The following is a 24,736-nucleotide window of genomic DNA, read 5'->3' as shown; positions in this document are numbered from 1 at the left end:
AAAATAAATACCTATATAAATAACTTGTAATAATAAAAAAAAATAGCAACTTACTACTTTTAAATCATAAAATAAAAAAAGTAGCATTAATATTACCAAGAACAAAAAAAAAATAAATAAAAAATCCATAATCTTCCACCTCTTTTATACACTTTCTCAAAGAAACATAATTCATAATTTTTCACACATTTATAATCTTTATCTAACTATAATGTTTCTAATATCTTTTAACAAACCAGTATATGACAAATATCTGTAAATTACTCCTTTCTTTGTATCATCTCCTGTATAATGGATGTAAGCACACAAGTTCGCCGTATCCGCGCATCAGTATCATCGCAGAGTACCCATGGCAACAAACAAGCCGCTGAAGATCCTAATCCACCATCATCTCGCAACGATGATGATCACGCTACAACTATCCCCGGCCTAACGTATCATCCCATGCCCAATACATCTCGTGCCCGGATAAAAACGATCATTTATTAACGAAATAACAAACGCCGTGGCCGGCTTCTTGCTTTCCGTCGTATCGGCATTACACTGCCGCCTGTTAAGGATCGCGACGCGGTAAATCCTCTTCAAAGATCTTGCAACGGCATGGTTGGTGCGTTTCCAAGCGTGTGACGCGTTATCGTGACGTGAGATAAAAAGCTCGTTAAGAGTGTAAATCTCCGACAAGTATCCTTCGTGATCGGGGAAAGAGTTGAAGTGGGAAATGAAAATAAAAAGGAGGAGAGCGATCGAACAGTGAGAATTCACGCTTTTGGAATCGTAATGGCCAGGGTTGAGTTTCCAGTATATTACAGCGAGGGAAAGTAATTTTTTTCGCGAAGAGGAAATAGTTGGAGTAAAAAACGGAGAAAGAATTATATTTATAAGTAGATTAGTATGTTTAGATTGAACATATACGTTCCTTTGAGTGAATTTAGAATTATTTTCTGTAACGAAATATTTTACAATTTGAAATTTTTCTATTCTCTTTAAATTCTGATAGGAAAAATTGGTAAATTGGAGTTTTCGATTTTAAATATTTTTATAACGAATTTTTTTTCTTGATATTTTACTATGCATTTTTTAATTTTCTAGTTAAGTTATGTATCACGAAAATTCATTGAATGATCTCTACTTGTAATCTTATGGTCTCTTAGAATTGGACATTAATTCATCAAAGTTTCAAATAAAGTAATTACTTTAAAAAACTTATTAAAATGCTTAAGTAACGTTTATTCATAGCTATTATAATCGATCTGATTTTCATATAATCTGGACAATTATTATTACGTTTTGAACAATAAATTATTGAAGTAATTTTATTCGTAACTTCAACTACTAAATTTTGCTCGCCATTGATCTTTATGTAGTATAAGTTCAGAGCTCGATAACAGAGACACTCCTTGGTTTCGATTATCGCGAAAAAAATTTATGTCTCCGATAGTCTTACTCAGAACAAATACCTTCTATGTAAGTTCAGATATCGAACTGTCTTTCGCGGATTTCTAGGCAACCAGCAATTGCACACAATGACTTTTGTCTTGAAAAATATTTTTATCTATAAAAATATTCACTATTTTTCATCTATTTCCATAAGAGTATATATTCCATATATAATTTTTTGAATCATCCAAAAGAAAAGAAAAGATATTATTTCATTTACATTGAAAATATTAAATGAAATATCAAGTGAATAAGAATAAAAATCAATGGAACAACATTTCCAAAGAAGAGAGATTTGTGAACAGTTGTCGACAATAGTGTGGCATGATCAATTTCGAAATTTATTAATATATCCTTTCTTCTTACGCTCAGTTCTTCATCTTTGCTACGAATTTCATGCGAATCCCGCGCTCTAGTTTATGGATCTCGTAAATAGCGAACGTAATACATTGAGTTTCGTACGATGAACAGTCTTTGCCGTTTCGTTCTCGCCGAAAGGGTTCGAACGGAAGCGTATCTGTATACGCTGGGAGCTTCTGAACCGAAGCTTATACCCTCGCCAATGATCATCGATAAGCTCGCGCTAATTTATCGCCTTTTTCCCTTCGAGGTTAACGCACCTTGCAGTCATACGTTCCGTGCCGCGGTTATCATTCCTCTCTTCCTGTCATTTTTTTTCGCGAATTTTTCTAGACAAATTTTAAAACAAAAATATTCGATAAAGTTAAAAAATCAACAAGTATGTATCAACGTTTCGTTGAGAGAAAACAAGAAAAGATATTCCCAAATTTTCAAACATCATTTGAAAGATTATCGATCCTAAAAAATCAAATCTAACTTCAAACGATTACTTCACAAGATGGAAATAATCCAAAACTCCACCTAAATCTCAACGACATAGCAAACTCGTTTCTTAAATTTTCCTCAACAACACCACCCGCCAATTCCGAACGTGTCAAACAAAAATCCGCAGAATCCTCGACATTGCGCGTTACATAATCCCACGAAGTGGTCCGTGCGTAGCCCCCAGTACAACTTCATACCGAGTCCGTGCGTGTAGACCCCTTGCACCTGCGATCGATCCGCGATACCTCGAGGTGGTCCCCTCGCATACTCGAGAGTTCCTCGCGGCCCTCAACGAATCCGATAACGCGACGCTGCCCTGCCCTGCCCTGCCCTGGCTTGCCCTGCACGCGGTCTTCCCTCGCTGTACGCGGCCGGCCGCGCGACATAAAACATTCGAGGGGCCGATATAAATCGGCCGCGCAACGAGATCGATCCTCGTTACCGCATCGAGTTCGCAGACAGTGGACGGGCTCGAGGCTGCGACCGGTCAAGAGGGATGGCGCGGAGCAGGGCTGGACCGGCGCCTTTTGTTTTTGCCCCGTACATCAGATACTAGCCCCGGCGCGTTATCAAAGAGTGGTATCAGGCCCACGGCGAGGAGGATGTAAGTAAGTATACGCGGCGCGTTCCTCGGCGCACACTGTGCGCCTCAGATAAGATATCTCTCCAGGGTGGAGGGGGGCACCACCGATGCCTCTGTCCACCGTCGCGCCCCACCTGTCCCAAGAATCGTGGCAATAAATAACACGGAACCCATCGGTTTTTGCCGATCGAAACGTTCCACCCTCCTCCCCGTGGAGGTGTAAGTGCTAGGTCATTTCGAAATGTAGAGATACCTTTTTTTTCTTTTCTTTGAGAAGAAAGATGAGCTGTGAAATTTCGTGATGGAGAGATTTTTGGAATGTTTGGCAAATTTGGCGAGTTAAAATAAATAGTTAAAATAGAGCGTTCGAGTTGGGAATCGCGAAAGGATATAGAGCAACGCTCGACAGATCGGTATCACGAATCTGACTCGATCACCGTGAAATCTTCGTCCATGGCATCCAGTTTTTTTTGCCTTTGTACACATATTTTTTTTATCGAACGTTCATTTTACACGCGTGGCACGGAATCGCACGCGATTTCGTGAACTGGATAATTCGAGAGCGGTTCTCGTTCCGCGACGCCATTAAGGGAGAGCTCGTTCGTTCGATGTCCTCGAAATGGTGGATCGCGGTGGGCACGAGCGTCCCCGCGGATCTCTCTCTCCCTTTCTCTCTCTCCCTTTCCCTCTCTGGAACAACTAAAATTACGATTGGGCCAGTGCAGTCGGTTTAGCAAGTTAAAACATGTCTTGCGGCGGCAGATCGGAATCGGACCTGGCCACCCTATATAATCTGCGCTCAGGAAATTACACGATGATGTCTTGCCGGATAAATTCTGGGAAGATGATAATGTTCAACGGCCATGCAAACGGATCGAAATCGATGTCTTCGGAATACGTCTTCTACATTTTCTCTCCTCCTCTCTTTCCTTTTTTTTCCCCCCCACATTTCCTTCCTCGTCGTCGCCGTCGTCGAGCAGCACGCCAACGAATGATAAGATCGAGATCGATTACGATCCTCCGTACCGGGAACGAGTTTAAGGATACGCGCTGTCGGTCGAGTTTGATTGCTATACGGTGGAATGGCAATTTTCGCTGTTAATGTCTTAACGGCTTCGAATTTTGTCGATACGATGGCCGTCGCGCTCGATCAATGTCAGACATGCCAGATCGGTGATCTCTTATTCTACTTAGGCGGTGCTTCGACAGATTGGATCGTCACGTGTTGCTCGGTTAATGATACGGTTCGTTGTCGTTATTCGAGCAAAGTGTAAAGTAGTTACACTCGCGTTTGTTCTTTTTTTTTCTTCTTCTTCTTTTCGTTTTGAAGTGGGAGGAGTCGTTGAGAAGATGAACTTTAACAATGTTTTACATATTTCACGTAAGTTTTTATTTTAAAACAATTCGTACGATTCATAATTCGACGTGATTTTCAACTCGCTATTTTATATATATATATATATATATATATATATATATAATATATATCTCTATATATATATATATATATATATATATATATATATAGTAGATTGATTTTCTGATATTGTTGCGTAAGACACGAGGATGCAACCGATGGATCGAAACACGACGTGCGTGCACCGATGCAAGAGAAGGAAAGAAAAAATTTCTCGCGATCCCACGAACGCCACGCGATGCTTCATGCCACGTGCACGTGACCCCGCGACCTTAGATGCAACAGCACTATTTCCCTTCGCCGACGGATCTTCTCCCCCCTCCCTTCCTTTCCTTGTGGCTGTACGTTGCAGGACGTGGCACGACACGAGACCGGAGATTAATATTATCTCGCGTGAACCGGCGAGATCGTTTCAGAGTTCCTGCACGTAGAGAGGCTGCCGCTCGGTACTGGTCTCGCTTCTTCCATGTCTTGCACGCTTCCGTTCAACTCCGAGAGATTGGAAGGATGGTGGAAGATGGAGGAAGTGGAATAGGATTCCTTTCCTCTTTGCTTTCCCTCTTCTTTTGAAATTACAAATATTTTTGTTTAATCAAGGGGTTGTGGAAGAAATTCTTTGATATTATTGGAAAAGTATCATTAAACAACATTTTTTTTTGTTTTTCGATCCTCGTATCGATTTCCAAAATCAGAAAGAAACAATTTTTTTCTATATGTAACGTTTTTTAAAAATATTCGTCAATATTTAAATATCGATATTTGGAGTATATTTTGATTCGATTCTTAAAATTTCATTCAAAAAAAAAGTATTAATCTTGAGAAGATAGATCAATTTTTCAATTTAATTTCACGGATTCCGGATCGTTGAAAAAAAATTCTTCCGCGTAGAAGGAACGGCGAAAAAACAACTGGCTCGAATCTGTACAAGGCTGCACGCGTGCTGCTATCAAGCAAACACGATGCAAGCCGGGTATTATTCAAAACGGTGGTGGTGCGGCAGGCAACCGTGGCTCTTCGAACGTCATTAACATACACCGTTCGCATATGCATATCGCTACCGTGCTTTGTACACGAGTACACGCGTGTCGTATGAAAGCACGACGAGTTCGTACGCGGAACAATAATGTGTACAAAGAGCGATACGGGTGTACAGGAGCCGATAAAAAAGTGCCGCTTATATTTCCCGCGTTCGCCTTTTGTGCGTGACGTGCGCGAGCCACGGTTCCAGCCGCGTTTTTCTGAGAATGTGTCGTAAGTTTTCTGCCAGTCAAAGCACCCTGAAACGATTATTTTCGGTTCGGCTTCTTAGACGGCTGTTTTGTTTCGCGATATACAGTGAATGAATGGAATTCGTTCGCGGAATTCGTACGGTGAAACTCGGTTGTATGAATTGGTAGGTGGTTGCTATTGCTTCTTCCCTTCGACAAAATTTCAATATTTTAAACGTGTTCGTCTCGATGTTCCAGTAATTGGTCGATTTTTTTTTTTGAAGGAGAAATGTTAATTTTAAGGTATATTTGCGTGTAACGCGTATATGTGTAATCGTACGATGATCATCAAAAGTATCGAACGTTATAATTACAATATTATAATCGCGAGATAAATCAAATTAGAATTAACGTTTAATCTTTAAATCGGACAGACACGTGGATTTTGAACAATAGTAAAATAACTTGATGAGAATTATCCCACTGGTTCATAAGTTAACCAGTCATTTCTAGTTCAAAACAGATCGCAGCATTTACAAATATTCTATTTATTAATCTTATGTAATTCTGTAATATCATTACGATTATTCATCATTCTCTTATCTTCTTTCTAACCATCAAAAATCATCGATTCAACGCTCGAAACAGCAACGCGATAAGAAGAAACGACGTTCTCGATTACCATTAACCTCGCCAGAACTTGCAAGCAGTCCAGAAACCGGCGTGTATGCCGAGACCATTGAACAGAACGGAATAATCACCGTGCAAGAAGGCGTTCGTGCATCGGTACGATGCAAATCGGGAGGATGCAAAGAATGCACGAGTATCACCTCTCCTCCACCAGTTCGGAACGATTCAAAAATCCGCCACGGGCGATCGACCAAAAACGAGTGGCCTCTGTACGAGGAGGATGGATCGGGATGAACAATGACGCGGGAGGAGGAGGAGGAGTAAGAAACTGTGTGCACCGGCAGCTGGCAGTGTTTAACGCGTTCGTCGATGCGCGAAAACGCGTCTGGTAGCATTCTTACGAGTACGTAAGGCCTCATTAAAGGGTCCAGGAAGACGGTAGTGCATCGTTGTCGATTTCTTCGCATCCCCCTTTCGTTACTTCCGCTTTCGTTCTTGCACGTACGGTACGAATGTACGAATGATGTCGAGAGATTGAATTTGAATCAGGATCGCATTGATCGTAATTTTCATTTTCATGTTTACCCATTTTTTGAAAAAGTGAATGAGTAGGAAAGAGGAAACGTTTTTCGAAAGTTTGTTTTGATAAAAGTAATGGGGGAAAAAATTGTGGAGTTGAATTGATTTTTTAGGAATCATCAAGTATCGAAAAACGTGAATAATTATTGGTTCTTTTGAAAATTTAATTTTAGAGACTGTAATAAGTACTTCGAAGAGAGGAGAATATTGTTTTTATGATACTTCATTATACTGTTTTTCTCTTCGAGTTTGATTAAATTGATACCACGAATTCCATTTGAGCAGCGAATTCTTGATATGTTGTGCTGAGCATAAGAGAAAAGAATCTGCATAGATAATAAATTTCGCGTACACAGCTTTAAAAATTTGAGAATTCGCACACGATTGATTTACGAACACGGTCAAACACGTGCACTTCCTCACTCGAGATGTATTTCAAGTATTCTTGATTTCTCTAAAAATAAATAACATGATTTAAAATGATAAAAAGAAATATAATAATATAAATTTACAACATTTAATTATTATAATCTTAATAATTAACAATAAGCGTCGCAAGTAAAATTTGAAATAATTTTGCAAAAATTATAATTCACAGTTGAAATGAAAGAAGATAAAATTCATACGACTCAAAATTCCTAAAAAAAAAAGAAAAAGAAAGAAAAAAAAAGAGAAAAAAATCGTCGACAAAACGCAAAAATAAAAGAAGAAGAAAAGGAGTGAAACATCTCCTTCGCCGGGAGAAAAAAATTCTGACGAGAGAGAGAGAGAGAGAGAGAGAGGAAAAAAAGAAAAAAATATTCGAAAGGGAACATTGTCAGCGAAGAAACAGGAGGGTTCCACTTGACTACCTTCCCAGGAGAAGTCCTTTGAGAAACCGAAGAGACCGTCGCTGGTCTTCACGGTCGCCTTGGTTTTTTGCGCCGGCTTAATTCTCATCCTACGGTGTTGCCTCGAAAGAGAAGCACGGATAATTTTAGCGAGTCACCGCGTGATGATACTCGTCCGTGTTTCTCACGTACTACCTCCGATGATAGCACCACGTGGTGGTCATTAAAGCCTCGCGAAAGATGCGGAACGCGAGGACAGCCTCCTCTGCAAAGAGAAATATAATCCTCCTAGTGTGTGTGTGTGTATGTGTGTATTGGCGGTGCTTGTTTAAAATAACGAGACGCAATCACTTTCATTCGTGGGAAAATTTTAGCTGTTTGTTGATTGTGAATGTTGAAAAATATCGTGGCTTCCATTAACACTTTCAGTTTTAAATTGTTTTAGGGTTACGAGCGTTTGTTGCACGTTGAAAGAGGCAATTTTAATAATTCTGGGATGCTTTATAACTGTCTCGTAGAAATAAAAAATTATTTTCTGATTCGAAAAAGCTGGTAAGGAATGGTAAAAAAAAAAAAAAAGAAAAGAATACGGTGAAAATATTGGGAGAATTAAAGAAATTAGAAATTCGTTAATTTTGGAATGAAAATAAAGAAGAAAAATATGATTCGTGGTGTTAATTAGAGAAGTGACGTAATCTAGATTGGAAGGAACAAGATTGGAGCAAGTTTTAAAGAGAGGGGAAAAAAAACTCAGGAACGGCACGCATTACACAACAATTTAAATCAAATTTAATAAATACAATTCGACACGCGATGTTCAAACTCGTACTTCGTACATTCAGCAATAAATACACCTGCATGAACGAGACTTGCTCCAGGGTGCCGGGCAAATGCTCGAAACTTGCAAATTCATCGCAATAATCATTACCATTGGCAATTCATCACGTCGGACAGACCTCCCAGCACACAAACGTTTCTGCGACACGATTCTCGAATAATAATCGCGCGCATCAAAACAATCTTAAATTTTTCTTACGTATTTTTAATCGCGCTAGATTGATTGAAATTTTAATGCGATTTAACGTAATATATATCGCGTAATAAATCTTAATTGATACTTTTACGTATGCGTACATCGTCATGCTTCCTAAATCTAACTAGAATGTATAATACATTCGTGGAGACATTTTTAGAAAACCAATTCTCGAAGCCAAAACAAAAAAACATAAAAGTTGGTATACAAAAATTTCGATCAAGACTTATTTATGAAGTTATAAGCGTTTGAAGTTTCGGTTAAACGAGGCGAAATAGAAATAGAGTGAGACAGTTTTATTCCTGTTACGCAATTGCGCCACAGCGTGGCGCGACGTGTCATTCTCTCTCTGTCTCGCTTCATCTGACGTAAACTTCAATCAATTTATAACTCGGTAAATAAATTTCTCTTTTTCTATATCATTTTTTTAATACTTTTGTGCATCAATATATATTCTAATAATAACATTATTATTATTATTTCTTCGATATCTCTTTCAGACAGATTTACAATAAATATGCGAAAAAATTGTTAAAAATTCTAAATTTTAACACAATTCGCGATACGATATCTTTTCTATATTATCTGTATCTCGTGTCAACTATCAGTATCAATTCCATCCAACGTATAATATGAAAAAAAGGGGACACGAGGTGATTCTGTCCCTCGGTAAGGTTAAATTATCGCCGTGGGCGAGGGTTTCTCATAAAGCACCGCGCAAATTAAGTAGCCAAGGAAAAGGGAGAGGGATAACGTGTCGTTAGCGAGCGAAAGAAAGTGCAACGAGTGGCATGATGGAGGCCGTTCGTAATTTTTATAAAAATTATTATCGCCGATAGGAGGTAGACTAGAATTATCATAAATTATCATAAATATACCGAATCGCTTTTAGTTTTGCTTCTTCTCTAATTATTATTTGGCAATTAAACTTTACTGCGTGTCACGACGTCCTGCAACGACGTCACTCTTTCCCGCTCTTTCTTCTTTCTGGATCCTCGTCGCTTGAACTTAGACATCCAATATCGGTAAAAGACCAAAGGGAGAGATCGTTGTATATCGTGAATATCTTGCTCCTTCTTAAGAGATATCGACGATCAACTTTTACGACATTGCTTCAGTAATGAAATTTAATAAGTTGTTTTTAAAAATTTGAATGGTTAAACGGGATTTTTTTCTTTCTTTCTTTCTTTCTTGTATTTCATTACACGATACACGATATCGAAGTGCGTGCATCAGTGATTAAAGGATGTTATGGATATGAATTTTCTCAGCTTGACGTCTGATAAGTTAATAATTTTTATTATACCATTTTTGGTTTAGATAATTTTTGATTGCAAAGAAGAGATTGCTTTCCAGAAGAAAGAGAATCTATTTTGAATAAAATTTCAATAAATCACGAGTTATTTTTAATGAAATTCCCAGATTTCTCATTGTACGCAAAAAAAAAAAAAAATATTCATGAAAACTCATCAACTTAAGAATTTCCAAAGCAGATCCAATCACCGAGAAACGCAGACACGTCCATAAATTGAGAGTAACAGATTCGAATTACCATGTAATCATTCCTCAAACTCTTGAATTGATACTCGTTATTAACCACACGAAATATCGAAAGTTCAAACGGCAAATGGCAAATTGTTTAATTATAATATTTCTTCGCCATGTTGTATATCATAATTATTCCACCCAGACCCTTACCTCTCTTGAAGAGTCTTCGAACACTCTCGAATATTTTCTCCAGCTTCGTATTTTGAATACGAATAATAATATCTAAATTAACACAGACACGACTTGCATATAATTATACGGTTAACATGCTCGCGGCTTGTTAAATAATACCAAGTACTTATACGCTTTTACAAACTGGCCACGTTTCCAACCATGCTGTTCAACTTTTATTAAGCAATCTTTTCCCTTTTCTTTCGCTTTGCACACCATCGACAAAATAAATTCGAGCGTTACACGGGACCGTGCACCGGTTAATAGATGTTGCATATAATTATCCAATTAGCAATGTATGTTCTCGACGGCGTAGCCGACAAATTGTCGTTTAACACGGAGAAGAAGGTAGGACCGTGACGGCGAGGAACATCCTTGTAAACAAACCTGTGTGCTGTGTATCACATATGTATCATCTCGAACATTGTCATACAACACAATCCCCCCACCCCTTGATAAATCGCGTCGCCACGCGCGTTTTCACGACGCGCGTTTTCGCGATAACTTTATTTGCATTGCGCGGAACCGCCGCGATAATAATCATCTTTAATCGAGGCTTCATGTTCGATCAAGAAGAAACAGACGAGTTTTAGATAGACGTTGTAACACGTGTTGCGATAATTGGCATGAGACGTGGGATGGTGTCAGCAAAGTAAGGAATTTTTTTTTCCTCTCTCGCTTCAGATTTCTCGTGATACGTCCGCGATAACGAATTATATATATAATCATCAATGGTTTAAAAAAATATGCCTGAAGACAAAAGATACGATATAATTTCGATAAAAATCTCACGCTTGAGAGGAAAGAACTTGCTCAACATCTTTCAAAAAAAGAGAAGGAAAGAAAGAAGGAAGGAAGGGAGAAAAGGAAGAGAGAAAAAATCTTTTTTCAACAAGCGTTACACTTTGAACGGGTAAAAGGAGCTCGGTAGAAACGAGCACGAAGCGTACGACTCTCCTAATCTCTTTTAAAAACATCTCGGCAAGCCTCGAAGCACGTGTCCGTTTGAATGACGTCGGGGACAGGCGGCGTACCCACCGCAGGATTCTCCCGGCTCGCCTCTCCTTTCCATCGTTGCCGCTAACCAGGCTGCGCATTCGGTTTACCCCGCCGGGTAATAATGACACCGGTAAACGTAGGAACGGCGTGTGGTTGAGGAGCGGAGCCGCGCGTGACCAGACTGAACAAATTTGCTTTGGCCGGTTTCGGGCTTGAAGTCGAGGCAACGAGTGCCCGATGTAAATTAACGAGAGGCCAGGGCCTCGAGGGAAAATCCCGGGAAAAATCGTGCTGGCCCGGATCAACGACAGCCGAATTATCGCCTTTTAAAACCAATTAGTGGCCAATCCTTGCGTCACGCTCACGATTCACGTACGTAATTCTTTCTGTATGCCCGGTGGTCTTTTCGGAATAAAGGATTTTTACAGAATAATATGTATCACGCGTGACGTTTGAACGTGACATTTCGACAGTTTTAGTTTTGTAGTAGTGAATTTTGGACGAGTTATTAAGAACGGATACAGAAATTTTATATTTTTCATTTCGGAGATTTTTTTTTAGAAAATGTATATTAAAATGAAAAACTTTTGAGCTGAGGATTGAACAGAGAATTTTCGAAGGATATAGAAAAACAAATCTTTTTTTTTTCATAAATATTTAATTGAACAATTGTATAACGAAGTAGAGGTCTGAACACAATTTTCTCAAATTCTTTGAGTCTAGGATAGTTAAAGGGGAAAGTTATAGACCGTGCAATTACGGCGAATCTGGACAATTTGAAACTCACATCAAAATTCGTTCCTTTCGAAAATGGCCGGGACAGTTGCAAAGGAACGATCACACTAATACACATGCATACACACATACAACAAGTTTGGAGTATGGCGGTGCATATCCAGGCTCGTTAAGCCATTAAATGACAACAGGCCCCGCGGGTTATCGTCGCGCTAATAAAGCCGGCATTGCGAACACGGTACCGCGATAAGGAAGCTCGTTTTATTTCCTCCGGCTCTCGATCTTCGTCGTAAACGTGCGTAACACGCGAGCCTGTCGAGGAATCGAGATAAGGCACGCAGATATATCGGCGAGCCGACACGGACCTCGTCAAAGATTGCGCTAATACGCGACAACGTGGACGATCGGCCGACACGCGGCTTTTACCGCCGACTCAAAGCCGCTTGAACGCCATTTTTTCCCTTTTATATATATATATATGTTTGTGTATGTGTGTGTGCATCACTTTTTTTCTCCATTTTTTGATCGATCGATTGATCGTTTGCGCGAGTCCATCCACATATTATGTAGACGTTGATTGGTAATAAGAGAGATATGTTAAATTGATCGTGTTGAATTGGAAATTTGGAAATTGAAATTTAATTATGTGTTAATTATTGGAATAAATTTCGTGCGAGAATGGGATCTTTTTAAGAAACGATTTGTATATTTGGGAAATCGATAACTTTACGTTGTTTGGAATTTAATTTTTCGCTCGATCTAGTTACTACCTCGATACACAATTTGGTTATTATAATTGGAAATTCTTTCATTCAACAATTTTCAACTCATTCGATTAGGATTGTACGATTTGTAACATTCTCGTTTAAATATAAATAATCAAATTGAACGCGTTATTGCAATGATGAAATTGCCACGAAACACGATTACATAGGAACAAGAATTAAATTGCTAGATAAACCTACGAATCACGAGTCCGCGATTCCAGCATCCCGTCACGCAGCTGTTCGATCAATCCTCTAACACGCGTATATATCTTCAAAAATAATCCACGACACGCTTGGCCACGTGCCCGTGAACGTGATCGTTCGACAACAGAGGAAATCTTTGCTCGCATAATTCTATTCGTGGAAATTTATAACGCGAGTAATATAACTCGTGTACACTCTCCTCCCTCCACTCCCTCTCCTCGCATCTTTTCCCTGTTTCAACACGAGATAAAATAACGAGTGAAAGGGGAATCGCACGACCAAAGATCCGACGATCCGTCTCGTGATCCGCGTCCAAGTTCCACGAGCTGGACCACGACCTCTTGCGACAGGCTTCACAGGGGAGATCGAGGCAATTAAAACCGATAAAACCGGCGTCCGTTCCCGCCATGTCTGTGTTTTCGAGTTATCGTTTAACCGTTTCGATTTCCACGGCACATAACACCCTCCACGGACTTTGAGCGCCTCGTTAAGATTGTTTACGTAGAAATCTTCTTCGAGTTAAGTTAAAGGGAAATATTCTTTTCCCCTTTTTGGAGTAGCGCGTAATTCCCCTTTCTTTTTTTTCTACTTCTTTTCTTTTTTTTTTTTTTTTTTTTTTGAGAAATCGTTTGTTGAAGGCATTAGTGATGACGAATAATTATATCGTATGTTAAATGTTGTTGAAATCGTTTGAGCTGGTTTGAATCGGTTTGACGATGTTTGAAACGAATGAATTCTTTTTCGTGTCGCGTCAAAAAGAATTTTACGGAATATATGAATGAGAGATTGGATGGACGATGTCGGATTGCGTGTAGTTGTTTCGCAATCGACAATTTATTCGTCGATGGCGATGAAGTTTGAATTGGTTTGGAAGAAGCGATTTTGATGATTACGCGAATGATCGAATCACAATCGGTGTTTGAAGATATTCGATTTTCGAATAAATCGATGAAATATTCAAAACACGATTGAAACACGATGACGAGGCAAGGAAATTTCCTTGATAACACTCATTAGCGCGCAGATATTCTTTTGAATAAAAAAATAACTCTTTCGAAGTCGAACAACTACTTCACATTAGTCACGTAACATTAATAAACGAGAAAGAAAAATATTGTGCAAAATGCTATCTCATTTAATAGTAAAATCATCTTACAGTACGCAATTATATTACGTATAATTGCAAAAACATTGATTGCGATATTTGAATTGAAACGATAATCTCAATATTCTACTACTTTTTATTTTTATCTTCATTTTTATTCTTGTTTACGCGTTCATGCTTATTTTTGTTCTTTTTTTTCTTTTTTTTTTTTTTCATATGCGAATTCTTATCTCAACTTCGTGACATAATATTTTTATTTCTTCGAATGCGAGCCATTTCGAAAAATGAAGCAACGATACTATTTCGTTTGAAATAAGTTCGCACAATTATTTGCCGAAAATTTGATACAATTTTAAACGGCAGAAATCAATAAAAGATGAATGTTAATGCGTAAAAGAACACTTTCCATTACAGATTACAAATCCACAAATTCAAAACTTAAAATAAAAAATAAAAAATTCAAGTATCCAAATAGTTATTTCTATTTACGTATACCAAGAAATCTGTCATAAAATTTTTCTTTTATTCGATCTCGACTCAGTCAAAATATTTGCGAAAATCTCGAATTTAAGCGAACTTCGATACACTCAAGCATATTTCGCGAATATACTCAATATATACTTACTTATTTCCAAGAAATAACGTGGTAGAAATCTTCGATATCTTGCTCATTCTTGGCCTCGGTTTGGTCAAAATATTTGCGAAAAATATTCTCTCGTCGAGTATTAGACATCTGGGAATTGCGGCGCGATAACAGGGAGTCAATGATCCTTATTGGTCGCCGAACCAGACGGCTCGAACTGGTTATCGTTTCTGGAGCACCGTTATCGTCGGTCGCCAGTTCTTCGACGGATGTCAGGCGCCTCGTTACCTGCCATTTCGTTTCTTCGTCGCTACGCGGACACGAACGAGGCATCGTCTAGACGTGGCCGCAAAAACCGTGGATAATTGCCTGGAAAAATGATGTCTCGATGCCTGTTGTGCGCGCGAGGCAGAAATTTCCATTTGATTCCGTGAAAGGAAAAAAAAAGAAAAAAAAAAGAAGGCGTTATCAATTATTAATCTCGAGACACGGACGGGTCACGTAATTCGTTATTTCTTGCAAGAAAGTTGGGGGTAGGGGAATTTTATGATTCCGTTTATGACGTTTATTCGAGACACAATATGCATTTCGCGAATTACGCGGTATTTTTTTCTCTCTCTCTCTCTTTTTAATGTTTATTTATAAAAGAAAAATATATTTTTCCATAATTTTTAATTGACATGTAAATTTATACTTCGAGGTAATCGAAAAGAACATTTTCTCGGTCGTGATACTGATAACGATAACGAATGAAATGAATTTTTTTTTTCGTATTGGATTGGTGATTTTTATACAAGTTTTTAAATAATTTTTGAAATTATTATATATTGTTTTAATTGCTTGCTGATTCTTCTACGAGCTCTTAAAAAAATTCACTATTTCAAAGTATATATCAGTATTGCTGTATAAAATATTAAATATTGAAATGGTTCTACAACAAATACTTGTAAAGGAAATTAAATGGTTCAAAGTTGAAAAATAATCCATTTGTTAAATACTATGTGATTACATCTTTCATTGTACGATTAAAGTAATAATAATAATAATAGTAATAAACTCTCTGTTCTTTAAAAAATTTCAAGAGTATTGGATGCAACGACAAAAATGTAGTAAATATTGAAATTTACTTTTAAATTTTTCCATGAGCGGAACGTAACGTAGCAATGATATAACAAAGTGATTATTTATCGATTCAAAAATAATTGTCCACTCGATTAGAACATGACGGACTGTTATATGAGATTGTTTTACCATGAAATCACACAAAATCTCGAAGAATTTTAGATTATATCTACGAGACAGCTTTAGAATACAAGTATTAGAACTATTATCTAATTATCTAACAATTGCAATATTCGAATAATATTATTGATACTTGTACACATTAGATTATTATTTCACCAAAATTAAAATATTCTCTTGCGAATCTTTTCCTTCTTAACCATAAAAATATAATATTCTATTCTAAAACATAAAACTATTCAAAATCATTATTATTCAAAATCAAAAGAAAAATCAACCTAACCAAACATCATGTAAACTCCTTCCACTTCGTTTTTTCGACGAAATAGCTTCTACACTGTTTATCGGCATTTCTAGCAGCTTCGTAAACGTGGCAATTGAAAGTTGGCCTTGACTAGTACAGACCGATCATTCAGCGTGACGTGTAAGTCACGAGGCCGCTCGTGAACGCGCTCATGCATAGTTTTGTGTGCTAGGTTATGGTTTCGCGTTTCGTTTCACCGTTTCTCCCAATAAAGAACCCGGAATCGACCGATTTCAACCGATTTCAACCGATTTCAACCTAACCGAATGTAACCGCGTCACAAACAAACGAAATTTCATCGTGGCGCCAACCGTGAGATCAAAGTGGACGATGCCTTTCCGTAATGCCGTCGTAAATTTTCCTTCTCGTGGGTGCTCGCGTGACTCTTGCTCTTATTACTGCGTAATATCCGTTACGAGACCAGCTACTCCCACGCGATCGTTTCCGCAACGTTTTGGTTTTCCCCATTCGTTAATCATCCTTGACTACCGCCTCATCTACCATTTTCGTTTTTGTATTGTTGTATGCAGTGCGCGCAACGTTAAATTTCATTTGAAATTTTAATTTTTTTTTTTTTATGAGCAAGAATATTTATATTTGAACTTCAATCTTTTGATTTGAAATTTTAATTTTTAGGATGTGGTTAATTTATATTGTGATGTAGTTACAGTTGATAAATATTTCATAGCGTTTCGAACTTGAAACTTTTATTCAAAGACGTAGATTCCTATATTTAGATTCGAAAGGGGGAAATTGGATTTCGAAATTTTTTCTTTCTTTTTTTTTCTTTCTTTTTTTGTATTACTTTTGTAATGAAGAGAATTTTCAAAAGTTTCTTCGAGAATTTTTTGATTCCAATTGTATCGAAGGAGTTAATTACATTCTTCGATGATCGATAATCATCAAAGTGCGTCATAAGATATCTTAAATGACACGTATAAGATTTTTCCCTATGCTTTTTTACTTCACTTATTATTTTTGTTAACATTTATCGTGTCTAATAACTTATTTACCTCTTCTTTTATCTGAAATCTTGTCTTTAATTGATAACTTACGTGATACTAACGATTTATCAGATTGAGTGTTTTGTTGTATTTCCAAGTTTCATAATCGACATATTATTCTAATCCTTTCGGAAAATTGCGACTAGTTTCGTAACGGAGATCTTTGAATTTCATTTCATAGTAATTTTGTTTTTTATATGGATTTACACATTGATAAAGATAAAGAATTATTTAATAAATAATCGAACTTTAACGTTAATGAATTAAAATGAAAAAAAAATAAAACAGAAAAATTTCTATTCAAATCGCAAGACTCACTTATCACGTATGTAAATCAATTGATTATATTTAAAAATTTATTTCACGCGAAAGTGCTTCCCAATATTTAACTCGAACTGTTAAAATATATCTCATTTGATACTCCTCTTTCCCAACAAAGAAGATATTATCGATCTCTACAGATTGTTATAAAAATTTACATTTTTTTAAAATCAATTCCCAATATTCAAATATCATAAATAAAATACCGACGTACGATTAAAATTTGAAATTTTTAAAATTGCCTTGGTTCAAAGATTTATCAAGTATTTAAATTAAACGAGTTAAATGTTTGTTTTCAAACAAAAAAAAAGAAAATTGAAAATTCCCCGAATGACTTTCGATTCGTACGAACACGTTCCTCGCATCGAGAAACTTCCCGTTTCCATTATTTATACTTTAATGTTATTCGTGGCGGGTGACTGTTCGCCGGAAGTATCGTAACGACACGTCTCCCATTCACATACTCGGTATATTGTTTCATGAGAACTGTGACGCGCGGAAAAGGGTCATGTGAACGTGTCACGGGCATCCACCGCGTATACTTTGCGCCGCGAATTCGAGCTCGTGGGATGTTGACCGAATATACGGACGAATGTCTGCAACGCGAATCGAATTGGACACTTGGCACGGGACTCTGGTGGGTAATCGTACGCCCGTGCACGGACGCGTTCAACCTTCTGCATATTTTAAGGATCGAATTGATCCGGGTTGATCGATTCCACGTTTCAAAACAATTTCATCGAATGACGATGAACGAGCCGAGAAACGATTAGACGATCGTTGTAACGTAAGCGGAAGGTAATTCGAGGATCTGCCTGCCAATGCGCGGAATGGAATTGTAAAGGGTTCGATGACATTGCTTGCATTCTTCTGCTTGCGAAAGATGTAGGAAGGAGGAAGATTTATTTTACGTTTATTCCGCGTTGCTTGAATTATCAGTGACTTTGGAATTTCCTCGAGACTCGGGATCGTTCGATTGTTACGCGACATAGCGTTTCGTATTTCCTTTTCGTAAGAAATTTGTAGGATAATATACGCGAAGATTTCGAATAAAATTGGAGGATAACTCTATCGCGACGAGTTAATATATTCTCGACACGAATTCGATAAAACTTGGGAAAAATTGTGCTCGTTCTCTGTTTTCAAAGGAACTGATAGGTAATAGGTAATTTCTGGAGAAATTCTAGCCGAACCTAATATCAAAAAGCTTCGATTTTAAGAGGGCAGAATCCGTTAACGAGCCCTCCTTCGTTCTCGGTACCGCAGTCAGCTCGGCTGTATTTCACAGCTCGTTACCGCAATAAATTCTGCATTCCGGCAGGAACGAGGGACAAAGTGGCGCGAACGGCGCCATTTACCCTCGAAACGGCGGGAAAAACAAGGCGTACAGGCCGATTTATACGCCGGTATAAATGTTGCGTATGCAATCGGACAACAAGCGCCTATTACCCACGAGGAAGAATGTTTTATCCAAGGATCCTCGTTTCGCCAAGGAGCTTCGGTCACGGCGTAGTATCCATAATAATGCGTCGAAGAATGTGTCGGTCGGAAATGGCAATTTATATTTCACCGTGCTTCAAGGAAAGTTTTTTCGATCGCTCGCCAAGTTAACGACAAGAGTTGGGCCACTAAACGAGTGCCATTGATGACAACCGTTCATTTATAAATTTGTTCTCATCCTCTCTGGCTCTAAGCCTTCGCGCAACATAGATAATTACAAATTTTGATTTGAAGAAAATACACTTTGACGAAATATAGCGCGTATCAGCGCGCTAATGGTGAGACTGCATAAAGGAGGCTTGCTCCTGCACTGGGAGAAGTGGACGCACGCCAATCCCCACCACTGGTCAATTGGACGTACGGTGCGACCCGTGCCTCCTTATGCCGCGTTCACAACGCTGGTTGCCCCTGTATGGTGCTTTTTCGCCCGGTTCGGTTCGTTTCCCTCGATTGGCTTGCAAGGATTTTTTGTTCCTTGGAAGATCGAACTTCCAAAAAATCTTTGTCCCTGATAAATTTCCCGACGGAAAGTAATTGCAAAGTTTGCAATATTTTCTCGAATTTTGCAATTCGAAGGAAAATTCATATTTCTGTGATCGAACGCTCCATATCCCACAAGAGACATTTCCGCTGATTCCGCTGATGGAAGCTCGTTTTCAACTTTCACACCTTGCTCCCGTGTGCTGGAAACGTGATTCAGGGAACAAAAGTCTTGCCAGTCGCGTGAATTAAACGCGGGACAGTGTCGTTTTACTGCAACGTTATACGCGCTTATGCCAGCCCCATATATACGATACGAAAAGTCGATGCACCTTCGCGTTTACCTTCTTGCGCGCCGCGTCCAGGACAGTCTTATTTTGCGCTGATATAACGGCGATTAAAGCGTTTGCCTCCTTGAGTTTCTTCTCGGTGGATACCAATTAACCACGGCGGAGTACGCGAAGAAAACACGTAGGGAGATCGCACGATCTCCCACGGTCGGAACAAGGAGGGAAGTTTGTCGTGAAACCGGAAGACACTGCCGCGGCTTCGGATAACCGGAGAATCTCCGTGAACGATAAACTTACACCGTTTTACTTAAACGTTTGCTCGACATTATTATCTTTAAGTATTTCTTGAACAACTTTCAATGATTCGTTGGTTATTTTAATCTATTGGATTTTTGATGCTTTCAATAAAATCGATGCGAAAATTAGCATTATATAATCGAATCTGAAATCTAAGTAAAATTTAAATTAATTTTTTAAATTGTAAATCTTAGCGCTTTTAGGTTTTAAGAAAGTTTTGGATTACTGTCTGGCAAAAGTTGGCAATGATTAAACGTTAATACTCATATTTATAACAATTGAACATGAAGTACGATCGCGCTATTCCCCATCCTACTGAAATACCCTAACTCAGACAGCCGCAATAAACCCGTCAAACCGGACTCAACCTTCCAATAACCGATCAAACAAACATCCCTTTTCACCCACCTCTCGTCGTTACCTCCTAAAACGATACATTAAATCCGTCTCGCCACTCATAAAAGGGTAACGCAACAGGGTATTATTTTTAGCGGTGAAAAGAGGATGAAAAACGGACGAGGGAGAGACAGGGATCGGGGAGGACAGAGGAGGGGATCGAGAACGAGAGTGTTTCTTTCAGGGCAAGCGGCGGCGTAATCCAGAAATCAGATTAAATGTCGGATATCCTGGACGGGGGACCGTCTCCCTTTCCCTGTGCAGTTTGCGAACAGCAGGAAGCTCCAGTCATTACCTCGACTGGCGGGCCCCTCGCGCGCATCCTCCGCGGACACACTCCGATTCACACATTCAAAGAATCACAGTGTGATGCGCACGCACACTCGTCCACCCGTGCATCGGCCATGCGGGCACGTGAAACGATCGTAAACACGTGCAGAGAGCGCACAGTTGTTCCCGTGTTCAATTCGACGTATATTCCATCTTGGATGATACTGGAGAGATTTCGTTTCGTTTCGTTTCGTTTCATTTCGTTTCGTTGCACGTGACACAACGTTGGAACGACGTGTGAATTTCAACGCGTAGTTGAATTTAATTAAATTTAGAGGAGCCAGTTTTAGGTTAGGTTAGAAAAGAAAGGAAATAGAATCATTGATATCGAATAAAATTTCTTCTGAAAAGTTAACTGCTTGCATTCTAACATCATTAGTTCACGAAATCGACGATGTTTTCCCTAATAGAGACACTGAGGAACGAGGATTTCTTTGACCAGTGACTTCGTTTAACCACCGCTTAACGAATTTCCGTCGTTTCCCAGCCGAATCATCAGTCAAACGAATCGTTGCGGCAGGCTGCGCGTTAACCAACGACGATTAGTCTCTTTCCCTAATTCGAGGCTCTTTATTTAGCACCGCCACCCAAAGCAACAGGATGGAAAGGACATCGCGTTAATATACCGGATGGCGGGCAATTAACTGGCAGCTTTGAAAACAGCGTCACGTCGCGCGTTATTTTTCATTGAACGCATGTATGCATATACGTATATGTATATATATAGGAATTTTTTTATAACGGTTCGTTGACGCACTCGCGCGATAATGAAGTTAACAAGCGTCACGCAATGGCGACTTAATCACTACCATTTCTCCAATATCGCAGTTTTTTGCTAAACGTTTCACGTGACGAGCATCAGTTACGAAACGTTGTTATTATTGATGGGTGGAACGTGCGAGTGACAATTGTGCAACGGGAGGCTTCACAGTGTGATGTTTCATAAAAGTGAATTCGACGTTTCGCAATTGAGAAAGATTTTCTTTTTTCTCTTTTTTCGATGTGAAACTAAATTGGCGATTCTAAACTATTTTTTTCTTTAAATTCGACATTTTTAAATTTCATTCATCATCGATTTTATCCATTATTAATTCCACTCTTTTCTTAATATTTATTTCCTGTAATAAAAAAGAAATATATATATACACTATCTTGACAGCATTTCCAATGCAAAAATACATATTTCCTCGATGTAGAAGAAAAAAGAGAAAAGTAGGAAAAATATCGACATAAAAAATCCAGACTTATTACTCTGCTCTTCAATGAAGAGTACGCCGGAATGAAGATCGAGGGAATCGATACGATCGATAGGCAATTCCGCCGAGCGCGCACATACGAGTACAAACGCGGAACAATTCGCTGCTCGTTTGGTCGGGTAATTTGGCCAGTTTTTGGCCGTTCCCAATAATCATGGGCCGTGGCTCGTATCGCAAATAAATCGGCGCTGTCATGAATAAACAGGTGCGTTTTATTGCTCGTAATTCCTGGCTATGAAATCGCTGCTTGTCGAGAAATGAGAGGTCGCGTGTAAAGAGAGAGGGAGGGAGGGAGAGAGAGATAAATAGAGAAAAAAAATAGCGAAAAAGAGAACGAAAGGAATGGTATTACAGAGTGAGGGTGAAATAGAAGGAAGAAGGAAGAATATCAGGGGAGAGGAATCGATTATTGTCTGCCTTCTCGTATTAATTATCGAAGTTGGTGCCAGTGCCACCCCTCGTAGCTTCATCCGGTTCGAGTTACGCCACGCGCTCCCATTAACAATGGCTCGACGGACCCTCGTTTCCACTTGATGCCTGCACCCAACGATTCTTTTCGTCTCATCATCAGATTTTTAAAATGAAAGCATGCGATTTCCACACGTGTCTCTCCTCGCGTGTGCAACGATGCGCATTTATCTTTCGGTTAATTTCATTCGAGAATTCATTAATTACTTTTCTGTCACCTTTAACGGAGGTTTTGAAATTTTTTTGAGATAATTTGAAGTTGATTTGTCTTCTTTTGTATCGGTTTAATATTTTATAATTATATCGTACGATGATATCTTATATTTAAAATTGCATAACTTTCACCGCCATTACTAATATTATTATTATCCATAAATTATAACACAAGGGCGTTAGTAATCGCACGAAACATTTATCCATTTATCCAATTTCAATTCAATAAATCTAAAAATATCCCCTTCTTGAATCTCCTCTTTCCATTATAATATATCGAAAGCAAAATAACAGTCAAAATATGAACAAACAACAAATAAGCAGCCTCAAAAGTCGACCCAATCTCCTTACATCCTTTCATACCTTTCGACTCGAGACTTCGAAGAAAAACAGGTATAATTCACTCTGTCGGCGAATCAACGTGAAAATAGATGACGCCCTACCTACGTTCTATTTTTCATTCGAGTTTCACCGAGTGGGTTACGAAAAGAAATACGAGAATGCGCACATCCGTGTCGCACTCTTCATTGCCCTCTTCATAATTTAACATATTCGCGGGAATGTAATTTTTTTTTCTTTTTTTTTTTTTTAGTCGGTGCCTTCTAGCAGAGGTTTTGTCACCGCGCCGCCGCGTTTCTCCCGCAATTTCCTTTCCGCCGTTCATTTGTCAAGGGATCCCCCTTAAGCCCAACGATTTCGACGCCGCTCCACGTACCAGGCGGCGAGACGGCGACACTCGGCTTTAATTTTTCAAGCTTTGGCCGCTCCATGATCGCCGCTGTTTTTCTTCTGCCCCTTCTTGCTTCCCGTGTTTCCAGAGCCGCGTAATTATTCCGTGAAGGTGGCGGCGTGCATCATTTGTCAGGATGAGGATCCTTCCGAGGCAGGATCCCTCCGAGAAAATGGCCGCCATAACCTCACGGATGCACCGTCGAGAAAGGGAGAGCCGTGTCTTGAGCAGTGTCATTGACAGTTGGAGTGAAATCGAGCTGGTCTGCGTTAATCTTTTGACGAGTGGTGTTGAGATCCGGAAGATCGTGAATGGGTCGGGATTTTGGAGGCCGGCTTCGGTGTATTTTATTCGTAATGGTCTGGAATAATGGATTATTTTGGCTGCTTTACGAGAGGGGTTTACAGTGGGCGCGTACGAATGCATGTGTTAGGTAAATGTTAGGAAATAAAAAGATACGATGTTGAATCATATTCATATCTTTATTGTCGGATATTTATTTTGAATATTCCTTTTTTTCTTAAATCCACATCATTCGTTTCTTAATTTTAATTTAATAATAATAATAATAATTCTTCTTTTAATAATAATGTAGGAAAAATAATTTTATTTTGTATAAATTAATCTTTTTTTATTTTTATTTATTTATTTTTATTTAGTTTATTTAAATAATATATTTGAATATTAGTATTACGGATTTGATTTTAAATAAGAATCGAATCAATATAAATATAAATGAGTCTCCTTTAAAAATTAATTCTTTCGTGTATTAATAATATTAGGAATACAAAATCTCGAGCCAAAATTGAATATTTAAATTAATATTTGTGGTCGCAAATCTGCACAGTATATTTTTGGACCAAGTCCACCAATGCCAGGTAGCAATTTCGGCATCTTATGGGCCGACTCGCTCTGCTCGATGGTTCGCGATTCCGTCCAATTACAGATTAGCCACACTACACGAATCGGGCCACACCGGTAGCTCTAATCGCCGTCAACTACCTTGTATCTCAATTCGTCGTACACCCTGGAATATTGATTTTTTGTCACGTTTGTTCTTTTTCTTTTCTTTTCGCTTCTTTTCTTTTCTTTTTGCCCAAACATGGTCCTTCTCGCTTTAAGAAGCTTCTAAACTACTTGTGGTTTGGGGAATTTTCATTCTTCCTTGGTGGTCCTTATATACGTTGTAAAATTTACTCGACGTATTCTTTATTATTATTATTATTTATT

The 24,736-nt window shown here is 38.6% G+C and overlaps 2 protein-coding genes and 2 long non-coding RNA genes across 8 annotated transcripts in view; 2 read left to right on the top strand and 2 right to left on the bottom strand.

The window, feature by feature from the left end:
• LOC114578275 (uncharacterized) overlaps positions 1-15,102 on the bottom strand; it is a 54,812-nt gene extending 39,710 nt beyond the window's left edge. Inside the window, 2 exon segments of the mRNA XM_028669818.2 lie at positions 14,718-14,771; positions 14,774-15,102. Of these exon segments, the coding sequence (XP_028525619.1) occupies positions 14,718-14,771; positions 14,774-15,008 (289 nt within the window). The 5' untranslated portion in view covers positions 15,009-15,102.
• LOC108004018 (uncharacterized) overlaps positions 1-24,736 on the top strand; it is a 340,152-nt gene that overhangs the window by 102,775 nt on the left and 212,641 nt on the right. The gene's annotated exons all lie outside the window — the stretch shown is intronic.
• On the bottom strand, positions 7,204-10,816 carry LOC133667218 (uncharacterized). Its single transcript, XR_009832510.1, has 2 exons — positions 10,262-10,816; positions 7,204-7,795 (listed from the first exon to the last, which is right to left on the bottom strand). It is a non-coding gene; the product is annotated as an uncharacterized LOC133667218 (long non-coding RNA).
• LOC133667219 (uncharacterized) lies at positions 15,091-23,987 on the top strand. The gene is made up of 2 exons (XR_009832511.1): positions 15,091-22,300; positions 23,369-23,987. It is a non-coding gene; the product is annotated as an uncharacterized LOC133667219 (long non-coding RNA).

The sequence above is a fragment of the Apis cerana genome, linkage group LG13, assembly GCF_029169275.1.
Source record: "Apis cerana isolate GH-2021 linkage group LG13, AcerK_1.0, whole genome shotgun sequence".
In the NCBI taxonomy this organism is placed as follows: Eukaryota; Metazoa; Arthropoda; class Insecta; order Hymenoptera; family Apidae; genus Apis; species Apis cerana.
The sequence above is the reverse complement of the archived record's forward strand: the minus strand, read 5'-3'. Positions and strand labels throughout refer to the sequence as shown.